This window comes from Ctenocephalides felis, unplaced genomic scaffold (genome assembly GCF_003426905.1).
Source record: "Ctenocephalides felis isolate EL2017-DRISC unplaced genomic scaffold, ASM342690v1 CF-g0.4_SCAFFOLD_01170, whole genome shotgun sequence".
Classification (NCBI taxonomy): Eukaryota; Metazoa; Arthropoda; class Insecta; order Siphonaptera; family Pulicidae; genus Ctenocephalides; species Ctenocephalides felis.
The window spans coordinates 58,721,857-58,734,068 of NW_020537324.1; the positions used below are offsets into that span (position 1 = coordinate 58,721,857).

At 27.9% G+C, this 12,212-nt stretch overlaps 2 protein-coding genes across 3 annotated transcripts in view; both read right to left on the reverse strand.

The window, feature by feature from the left end:
* The window catches only part of LOC113366341 (zinc transporter ZIP11-like), a 356,006-nt gene that overhangs the window by 133,499 nt on the left and 210,295 nt on the right, over nucleotides 1-12,212 (reverse strand). The window lies entirely within an intron of this gene.
* Nucleotides 1-12,212, reverse strand: part of LOC113366342 (transcription factor Sox-8-like) — a 114,423-nt gene that overhangs the window by 15,605 nt on the left and 86,606 nt on the right. The window contains exon 2 of one of the 2 annotated variants that reach the window (XM_026607931.1): nucleotides 1,093-1,428. In XM_026607931.1, coding sequence (XP_026463716.1) covers nucleotides 1,093-1,230 — 138 coding nt within the window. In that variant the 5' untranslated portion in view covers nucleotides 1,231-1,428. Of the gene's footprint in view, nucleotides 1-1,092; nucleotides 1,429-12,212 lie in introns of those variants that run through there. The other variant, XM_026607932.1, reaches the window with a different exon arrangement.

The following is a 12,212-nucleotide window of genomic DNA, read 5'->3' on the forward strand; positions in this document are numbered from 1 at the left end:
ATTGTAAGTACTATTTACTCTTTTTATTTTTTATTTTCACTCCAATTCAATTGTTTTAGTTTTTAATTTTATTTTTAGTTTCCACTGAATGAAGGCTAGGATCATAGCCGAAGCGTATGGATGTAAAATAAATTTTTGAAAGAAATTCATGTTTTTTATTGATGTTATGCCCGATCACTAGACTTAGTTATTACATATGTCAACATCAAATTCAGAATCATACAATGTCTAATTTGAAATAAATATTATATTTTAATACGACACAATGGCTAATATTAAATTAATCAATTAATGTAATTTAATGCAACGTCAAATGAAAAACCTCCAACTATAAGCGAATTTGCATTTAACGATTTTGATCTATAAAATCAGAAATATTTTAATAGATCTGATATATTCAAAAATAAACAAGATTTGCGTCATATAACTACTTAATATACCATCTTTGACTGCAATTAAAAAATAATTAATATTCAATCCGTTAAAGAGACATGAAGATATGTAACAGAAAAACATAATGTTCTTGGTTTATAACTAGTAGGAAAGGCAATATTTTCAAAATATATTAAATAAATTTATTTTATTTAATAAATTTTTATATTGTTATTTTTTAATTACAACTAAAACTTGTCGTTTTTTTAAAGATGGAAACCCAACAGTCGTCACATATCTACGTGAAGAGGTTTTATTATTAAAATTTTTGTATAGAGTTGAATTTTTATTACTACAGCAATGCTGGATAAGAACTATTTTCACTTGAAAACATATTGCTATCTATATTTCCAAGTGAAAACTCATGCCACTAGTGCTAAGATGGGTATCAAACCTGGGACCCACGGACAAGCCCTATATCATAATTATCCCAGCATGTAAGAGTACATTTACCAATAAAAAATATGTAGATGCTAATAGTGAAACTATAGTCAAGACATAAAATTATTTATTAGTATTTCTTAAGAAACCATTGTTAAGCAAAATTCATAACAAATGCGTATCTAGATTGTGTTAATGCTAAATTATTACTCAGCTCGCCATCTAAGATTACGAACATGATGTCGTTTTACATTTTATGCATTTATAAATTATCCTTACCATATACTCAGAAGCGGCTCTATGGGAGTCTTCGCCATCGGTGCTGTAGGCAACATTCGAATGACCATTTCTCACTAAATATCCCTCAGGGGAGCTATGTGTCGCCACATAGTGGTTACTTGCGACTCTGCGCGCCATTCCGGAGATATAACAAAGATCTTGATTCTGAACACTCGGCAGGTGATGCTATGTTTTTGAGTTTATCATTGTGTATAGAGGAAAACTATTTAACACTTGTCCAAGAGAAATTAAATCAAATCAACTATACTATTTTTTTAAATCTTCCTTGTGGTTCTTCATCATCGGTAAACGAGTGAAATGTCCTGAATGCGTAATCTGAAACAAACAAAGAAAATTCGTATTTACTTTTTCATTCAAATTTATTCAAAATTATGATATGACAAATCTATTACTAAATTGATGACATAATGAATTTATTTATATGACATAATGATTTACTATCAATCTGACCTAATTTCTTATTGATATTTATAACTTCCCGAAGATTAAGTTGTTTTCATAAAATATTCAATCTGCTAATTTTATGTTTTCTGGACATTTCAAGCCATTCTGAATCGAATAAGACCAAATTTGTAAAACGTATGTGTGTGTGTAAACAGATTCTTGTTTCTAATAAGTAGTTGTGAAGTTGTGACTGCCTGGTATGCACTACAATTTGTGGTGCATACCGTCGCCACTTTACTTATTATTATTAAAACAAATGTCCTTAGACATTTAAAAGGTTACGGGCTCCCAATCACTAGTTCCAGATTCGATACCTGTCTCGAACAGCCTGATATCAAGCAGTAGTTACATCGGTCTTCAATTAAAAATATAGGTAGCAATATGTTTCCAAGCAAAAATAGCCCTTACTGATATTATATTGCTGAGTCCTATAAAAAGTCATCGATATTCGAATTATTCTAATAATAAATTTATCAAAAAGGTATAGGGCCTATATATATTTACCTTGGCCTATCATAGGCCAACCCGTTGGCTTGCTTTGTAATATTTAACTTCCGTAGGGCAAGTTATAGTATTCGCAAAAAAATCGAATGTAATTTTTCTTGTATATCTTTACGTTTTTAGGTCTTCTTAATATTTTGGCATACTTTAGAATGAATGTATGTGTGTGTGTGAGACAGTGTGTATGCATGTGTGTGTTTGTGTGCCATTTGGCGGACAAAAATGATCATTAGACAAATGCACATCAAATAATCATATTTTATAGATATTTTAATAATAAGAAATTTTGTACATTTTTCCATGGGTTTCGTACCAATGTCTATCCGTATACTGCGACGCGGCGCTCACGCGCTTCGATATTGCGTTTCTACGCAGTTAACGTATCGCGATCCCTTTGAAAAATGTTCGAAATTTCCAAAATATTTCAAATCAAATCAAATCAATTCGAAAAAAATCGAATTTTTCAGAAAGGTTCATTTTTCTCAGAAAATTTAAAAATCTCAAATATCGATTGTTTTCAGAGTTCTAAAAGAAAATTGAATTGTTTTTCAAAATTTTAATTTTTGATACGAGTTCCAGCAATTTGCTTTAAGGCACGATGCCACTAGTTAAAACATTTGCATACTACAATATTCTGTAATACCGTTTTTATGGCAAAAATGCTATTAACGATTGGGATAGATAGATTTAGTTATTTTTATAATTTTAACGCAAAAGAAATTATTTTTATTGCTTTTCAGAAAATTCTTCTAGTTTTATGATTAAAAAATATTAATAGATATGATAAGTAATAATTAAACTAATCTAAATAAATTAAACTAACATAAAATACATTACAAATATAATTACAATATGCAATCGATACTGCAATCATTCATCTCATTATTTCTAACATATAAAATAACTATAATTCATAGCTCTGCGCATTTTATGATAGTCGAAATGAGTTTTGTAACAAAACAAATAAATTGCAAACACATTGAATCGTTGACATTCAATTCTGCTGAGTTATTTATTTCTGTAGGAAGTTATTATCTTGAATCCGAGATGCTGTTTTATCTAATGTGCATATTAGATCCGCAGATGTGGATCCATCGAGGGTTGACAATATCTTTGATAGTAGATTAGATAAATTTTATATAGCTTAACAAGAATACAAAAATATGCATAAATTAAGTGATTATATATAACACAACAAAATAACACTATCAGAAATTATTGTTTTGCCATCCATCTGAGTAGAAGTTTAATCTCCCTAAGAGCAAAAATAATTTAGTTTAAATGTGGTTGAATTAGTTAAAATGTAGTTAAAATTATGTCAATATTTACATCTTAAAAACAATTGAAATTGCAGCTTAGCAGTATAAAAATCTAGTTAAAAGTACAGAAATTTAGTAAGAAATTGATCAACGAGGGAATATAAATTTGTCTAACAAACTTTGAAATTTGTTTTCAGACCCACTAAACTAGCATTCAAATGAATTTCTACCATAAATTTTTTATGCAGACGTTAAGATAATATATTTAGTTAATTTAGTGACAAATTTATATTGGTGAAACAAATAAGGAAGACTGGGTACGGTTGTGCCAGGGTACGATTCAATGTGATAGTCATTATAATAACTAAACTATACTAATTTTGAGAAAGAGTCCGAGAGGTGAAAGATGTAGTATGTTTGTTTTAGCAAGTTTCCAATATTACTTTCAATCAGCGCCTTTATGATCTGCAAACCGTATTGTTTTTAAAGAGTCAGTAGAGTATCTTATTAGTATTGCTATGTAGACAAATGTTCAAATTACCAAAATTATTGCTGATCAAAAAAAAGTAGCACAACCGTACCCTGTCCCCCTACTAGTAAAATTAAGACTGGACTAATAAGACAAATACTCTGACTTGAATTCCAAATTTATGGTATTAGGCTTTTTCTTGGTAGTGAGAAGTTTGATCTTCCAACCAGAAGTTACAGGTTCTATACCCGCCTCGGACAACCTAATACCAAATAGCAGTGGTATCGGTTTTCACTTGTAGACATAGATGGAAAAACATTCCAAAATAAAAATAGCCCCTTGCATTGCTACATTAAATTGAAAATTATAGAATTGGAGAAGTTCTAATAAAGAAAATATATCAAATACAGGTAAACCAACGTATGTGTCAAATAGAGTTGGTTTGCTTTCTAAAAAGCTTCGTGGTTAAAACATCGGATTTTATCTTATCGGAGTACTGACTGATGTTCGAGTATAAAAGAAAAAAAAAACTGTCTCCAGCTATTTTCTTAATTCAATCTAATTCCAATTTTATTGGCAACCCTAGGTTGACTCTTTCGAGATGCAGAATTCTGTTTACGCTCTAAAGCCCTAACGGAATTTCACTGCAACGGTATTTCAGAGATGTTGAGATATGCCACTATCGTTCTATTACAAAGACTCACAAACAAAACAGTCTTATGATCATTATTATGCTAACGATGAAATTCATATCATCGTCCTAAATTCTTTATAGAGTTGCGCAATTTCAGCCATTCATCTAATTTCATCACATTTACATCGATTACAAATCGTTCCGTAGATTTTGAACTACCGATTTGACAAGTAGTTAGATGTCACCGTTGGGAAATGAGAGAAATTATACAACTAAGCAGAAATTTATTTGTTGTTGAACAAAATGATTATTATCGAATAATACATAGGATAAGAATTGTTACGTATGGGACGAAGTTAAAATTGAAACTTGTGAGTTTTTTAAAAAAAATATTGGAACTAAAGCTTGAAGGAGTTGAAATATTTTACAAACTATGTTTTTTACTTCATGAAACTATATCTAAGTAGTTGTTACATTTTAGTATATTATAAATCAAAAGAAATACTGATAAAAAACTGAATATGTAGAAAAAATAAATTATGCACTTACCGTAAGGCGCAGAAAATTATTGGTTATATTTAATTTAAATATAATTTTTAAAAGGTTTGTTTTTATTTTTTATAACTAATTTGTGTGTATTGGTCATTCAAGAAGAGTCAAACTAGGGCTTGAAACGTATGGATGACTAATGAAATTGATTTAAACCTTATTTATAGTTATAACACAAATTATTTTAGATAGCTTAATGAATGCCTATTAAAACTTGAACAACAGAGTTTTAAAATGCAAAACTTCAAAAATTTTAAAGTTTCTATTAGCGCAGGAACAATTATTGAGAAATTATGAGTTATGTTGATAACTATTAACTCCTTCTGGCCGGAAGGATGTCTTCTTTTAGTGGCCTTATTTAAAAATTGAATTAAAATCCATAATAACAATTCTGTCAGATATTGACAGTCATTGTCATAGACTTGGCGCAGTAATCAGTTCAAACGCGTTTTTCGCCTGATTTTTTTTTGGAGACCTGTCTATTGATATTTATAATTATTTCAAATAAAATCAAATAAATGATGCCACAACTAGTGATCAGTGAATAATCAAGCTTTTGATGGTATTTTGATTAATAATTCAATTTTGTTCAATTTCTATATAATGGACAAATTGGCAAAGTTCCTACTATTTCACAAGCAGGGCCAGAAAAAAACCTGTCAAAGGAGATTAGCTTTTAATTTCTACTCCAAGTATGCAAGGAATAATTGCTAAAAGCAGACCAAAAAATCCACTGGTAAAAAGAAAAGACTTGCATTTGTTGCAAAACCTTCTTTTTCCCTTTCGAGCCCGTCAAAGATTATTACAATGTATGATTTGTACCCTTTGGGATCATGATACATGTGCTAATGTTTCAAAGAGGACGCAAAATGATTTATTTGTGAACTGCTTTCTTAAAAATTACCATCTCAGTATGTCCTCAACATATATACCATTTTACCTTAAAAACATTATTTTACAGGTCGTCAATGAACCAAAGATGACAAAAAAAAACAATTGAAACCTGTACCAATATCATTGGATAAATAATATCATTAAAAAACAAAACACCATGTCAATTTGTTCTTACTCCCCTTATATATTGCATATATAGGTTTAGGAATATATGAAATATATCAAATTTGAGGATGGTTCTAAAAAGTATCCATTAACATTTCTTTACAATTAATAACACATTTTGCAAATTTAAGAAACAGATTTATATTTATGTAAAACTTTAATTAAAAAAAATTATTAACTATAAATAATTTTCGTACATGAAAGTGATGAATTTTATTTATTTTATGTATGAACAGATACAAAAATATATGTATCTACTACCATGTAATAATAAATTATGTAAGAATGGCACATGACACAGCATATAAAGTACATATAATGAGTAGTAATGTAGTATAATCTACTATATAAAATAATAATTACTGACAAGAATTATATTCAAAGTCGACCGTATTTACGCCCTACATGTTACAAGAAATTATTTACGTTAGATCTCGAACAACTTACATGATAGCTGGATCGTGCGAACAATGCTACATATAATTTATTACAACATTTTTCCGTAATTAGAATAATTATAGTAATTAATTCTTATGCAAAATATATTTATATAAAAATTTAAAATAAGTCAAAGGAAATTGGTAAATGTATACCTACTGCTTGTTGTTATGATTTCATATTGAATTAAAGCAAACTACACAATGTTAGCAATTTTTAAAATTTAATTAGGATATTTCAATTTATACATAAACCACGAGCTGCAGTTGGAATTTTTGGTAAAAAATTTATTTTTGGTTTACTAAAATTTGTTAACATTTGATACATCGTTTTAATTTTATTGACTAATATTTGCAGTTGCAATTAATAGTTAGGAAAAATAAGTAAAGGTAATCATTTTTAACGACATTTGAAAGTAGAGGGAAATAGATGTATAAACAGCCATTACCTAGATGTTTACGACGTTGCTATTGAGAGAAAAACAACATCGTTTGAAAATCCATAACAAAAGTATTTTCTTCCGTTGTTACTTTTTTTGGTTATGAGCACTGTTGTTTGCTTTAGGAGACTTTAATATAATTTATAAGTATACGTTATTTCTATTTCTTTTTTGGACTTCTATAAATTCTAAATTAAAAAATAAAAGCTTTATTGACATAGTATTGAAATAGACTTGAATGAATTGTATAGATCATCTAATGTTATGTATCATCATAATAATATAGACAATTATTTTAAATAATTTTCAAATTAATTTTAGTGAAGTTAGACTTCTCGTTTTTGAATGTTGTCTTATAAAAATTTCAATAGATTATTGAAAAAACTTGTATTATGTATGAATAAAATACATGAATTAAATTTTCTAATATAAAACAAATATTCGTTAATTCAAACAAAATAATTATATTATTAAAAAAAACTCATTGTAATTCATTCATAAAAATGAAGGTTAAAATTATGTTGTAGAGTACATTGGGTGTGGGCTTCAAAGAATTTGATGCCTGTAGCAAATTCTCATAGGAGCGGCTTCGTAATTATGCAATATTTTGCTATCAATAACACGATATATAATTATAATTCTTCTTTTGTATAATTTTATCAGAAGCTCTTCAAATAAAAATTAATAAAATACTAAAAGTCATTATAAAGGATAATTAAATTATTTTTGCTAAATTAATTATGAATTATAAATTCATAAATTGGGGTTGATTTATTTGGCTAACCTAGCAATTATGATTTTTAGAAAATATATATTTATATTATGTAGACAATCTAGAATTTTATTATTTAATAATAATTTAAGTGGTGCAAAAAATATATTAACAATGTTAATTCATGCTTATATAATTCTTAATTTAGTTTTAAGTATAAGATAGGAAAAAATTTCTATTAGTTCTGAGTATTAAAAAAAGTTTCCTATTGTTATTATTATTTCAATAAAACACAATTTATGGAAAAAATAGCACGATAGGAGAGGCTGGGTACGGTTGTGCCAGGGTACTGTAGTAATTCTCGTCATGACAGCTAAACTGTGCTGATTTTGAGATAAGGACTGAAGGGAAAAAATGATGCATGTTTGTTCGAATAAGTTTCCATTAATGCATTGAGTAAAAAATAGATGTTTTTTGTATAGAAATAAATGATTTTGTTTGTAATTTCACTGTAAGTTGAACATCAGTAGTTAATTACCAGCAATTAGTTTTTGCGTAGATAATTTAGCTCAGTAATAACAATGATTTGTTCTTAAAATTGTTCGTTGGGTACGGTCGTGACATGTGGTTGTGGATCTTGTCCTTTCCGGGTAAAGATTGGGGAGATAAAGAAAAATTTAACTTAACTAAGACAAAATGCAGAAAAGAAATGGAAAAAAATGCAATACTAGAAAAAAAGATTTTTTAAGCTGTGGCACAACCATACCCAGTCTCCCTTTAGCTGTACAAAAAATATTTTAATATTTATACAAAAGAATTAAAAAAAGATTTAATCCTTCCTAATTCTACAAAATTGTTGCAAAAAATTACTGTTTATACCAATTGGTATAATATTTCATAATTGTTTTTACCATCAAGATTTAGAAGCACAGTAATAAGGGCGTATACAATCAGTTGTGAGAAAATACAATAAAATATTAATAGATTTTTATCTATCAAGAATTATTTTTTAACAAGGTTGATAGAAGAGAAACTTGAAACGTGACTAGAAATGGATTTGTAAATCTTTTTATAATGATTAAGAATCAAACAACAGATGTGCACAAGCTAAATCATTGGCAAATTGATTCGCTTGGTAAATGAAATGGAAGTTAGAATCATGTCAATTTAGAAATTCTTGTGGTCTGTACGTGCCATTCGTTCAGATCGTTTCAAAATAGATCAAATTCACTTTATTATAATTTTATTGCAGCATGCATTCAGATTTCGCAATAGATACGATATCAATTCAAAGTGATGATAGATTTATGAAAATTGAAATTGGAATATTGAAATTGTGGTAAAGATAAAATTTTAAATTATAAATCAATTCTATACATTCAATTCAATGCTTTACATTTGTCTATTCATAAACGTTGAAAAGAGTTAAAAAGTTAATCTAATAAAAGTTGCATTTCTGTATTGGGGTTAATAAACCTCACACAAGACAAGAGATACTTATTAAAAATGAACAAATATAACATATTAACACATATATCCCTAAATTTTCAACCTTCTACCATAAACCCCTATTTTGTAAAAATTATTATAATAATTATGTCTTTTTGATCAGGTACATACATACGTAAACCAATAAACAGGTAGACGAATAAATTGGTAGATAGGTAATTTTGTGGACAGATGAATTGTTGAACAGGTAAATTAGTGGACTGCTAAATTGGCAGACTGCTAAACTAGCAGACTAAAAAAAAATTTAAAAACTTTTGCTGAATTAGAAGAAACTAGGTGTGAAAAAATTAGAGTATTAAGTGTGAAAACATTGGCTGTTTTTGACGATTTGTGTTATATTTCATATTGACCGTCTCCAAGATGAAGCCCATAAACTATTGTGAAATCTTAATTTTACAACTTCTCAAGTACATTTAAACAGATCTATTATATTTTTGTTCCCACATGTGTTTAAATAATAATAAACATCTATATAATTACAAAAAAAATATTGTTGTTGTGATAGTAACACAAATAAAGGTTAAAAAAATTAATTAAGAATAAACTCATAACAATTCCCAGTTGCAATATTAAAAAAATGTGTGAGTAAATTAACAAAAATAAATGGTGCAACAGGTTGTGAGACACATTTTTGGTAATGTTTTAATGCAATGTTTTAATTAACGAGACAACACAAAAGAATGTGTACAAAGTCTTTGAAGAAAAACATAATATTAATAAATGGAATGAGTACAATTACGTTGAGTATAATGAGAATAATTTTTATAGAGTAAAATGCTATGTACTGCAATTCTGAATAATGGACAATCTGCAAAAAATATGTTTTTCGGCAAAAACTTAGTTCAAAGTTCAAAAAGAATTAAGTATCAAAAAATAAAATATATTTTCATGCCGTTTTGATATCAAAGTCTGTACTGTATCATATACGCCCTAGAGAATATACAATTTTACTTTGGAAGTGTTTAGAAGATCTCAAATATTCTTTAGTAGTTTCAAATGTGTTATGTTCAAAATTTTATTTGTAAATAATGAGAGGTAATTTGAATTTAAGCTATTTATTTCTTAATTTTACTTCTTTTTCAACCTGTTGTTTTACAATTTCAAACAAATATGAAAATTGCTTCAATTTTCAGAAAGAAGCATGATAAACCTTGCCATGTCAAAAAGATTCGTGGATGTAGATTCTTTCGGATAGGATAGAGTTACTCAAAATGTGCATAAAAAAAACTAAACTTAAATGATATAATTAAATAATAGGTGTCGAAAATTTTAAAAGAATTCCGCAGCCCTTCAAACGTAATAACAAAATGTCTACAAAAAAAATGTAGAGTTAATATAAAACTTCTAGCATTTATTATAAAACAATGTTAGTAAAGATTTTCTAATGGAAATGGTCTGTAGTAAAGTTGTGTGCAATATCAATTTTAAAATAAAAATTAAGCTAATAATAGTATTTCTCAACATAAATGATAGAAAAAGTGATGAAAATCATATTTTAAAATAATGCTTATCATTGTAAGCTATATTTGGTCAGCTCAGTAATGATTTCGTCAATCTGATCGAAGGTAAAAGTTAATTAATGACGAATCAATTTATGGTCAAGAAACAGCTCAAATAGAAGCCGCAACAGGCGAAGTAAAAGTGAAAGTTATCCTTGCTACCAATACACCTTCTTATCGAGTTCACAGGTAATAATGCACTCTGAGGTGAATATCGAATTGAAAAATGGGGCAAATCATATATATATATATATATATATATATATATATATAACTGATAAGTTTTAAAAACGTTAATATTTTTTATGTGCTAAATTTGTTCATAATCTCTTATACCAGACAACACTGCCTACTGAGATATAAAAATGTATATTAGGTTAATAAAAAGTTGAAAAAACGTATGTTTATTTTTATTTACATTAATACCAAAATTTAATTAAGATATAATTTAGTACATTAATAAAAGGTGAACCACTGGGTTTTCCTTTTAAAATTCTATGTTAATTACTCAATGTCTTTCTATATAGACAGATTGTAATTTATAAGAAAAAAAAATTCATTCATTAAATAGCCTACACAGCGCTTCCAGAAGGTATTCAAAATACAATTATAAAAATATAATAATGTAGGGTAAAGCGGAGCATAAAAGCCCAATTTAACTTTGAAAAATTATACGATTTTTTTAGGTACTAAAAATATATGTGATGTTTCGTGTGGGGGTAATTTTGAATATCACCAAGTACCATTGAGATGGAGAGAGGGTTCAAAAATCATTAGAAATCGCTCACGTGATTAATAGACGCCCCCTAAAGAAGAGTTATATTCTTACACAACTGCAATAAATTCATACAAAATGCAATTTTATGATTTTTTTCTAGATACTAAAAACATGCTAGATGTTTCGTGACGGTGTAATTTTAAATATCACCAAGTACCACCAAGGGAGAAAAGGGACCAAAAATCCTTAGAAATCGCTCATGTCATTAATGGACGCCCTCTAAAGAAGAGTTGTATTCTTACACAATCGCAATAAAATCATCGAAAATGCAATTTTGTTTAAATTTCAAATGGATTAATGATACCGACCACGCTCGTATGGCGTCACGGCCCACATCTTGACATCACCGATGCAAGTTTTTCATATAAGGCAAGAAATGGTGACTAAAGAATCAATCGCAGGTGGGCGTCCCGTTTGCCAACGTAACGAGATCATTGTTAGCAAAGTCATTGCGTTAATAAATATTGGTAATACATTGCACAGGTGTTTTTAAATACGCCTTTATGCTGTTCATTCTTCAATTAAAAGATGCTATTGATAGGATCTCTTCTCCGTGATGTAATTTACTGACCTTATTTCATTCAAATCAACGAGCAATAAATTCTCTATGAGTGATGTATAACTACATGCAGATATAATTATTTTACGATATAGAATTTACATGCATAATACTTATGTATATATATACATATTGTATTTTTTATTTGATTACATTTTTTTTATTTTTAAGAGAAAAACTATTTTATATATAATATGCAAAAATATGTTACTCATTTTCGACAGTTTGAATATATTTTTTTGAGTTAATA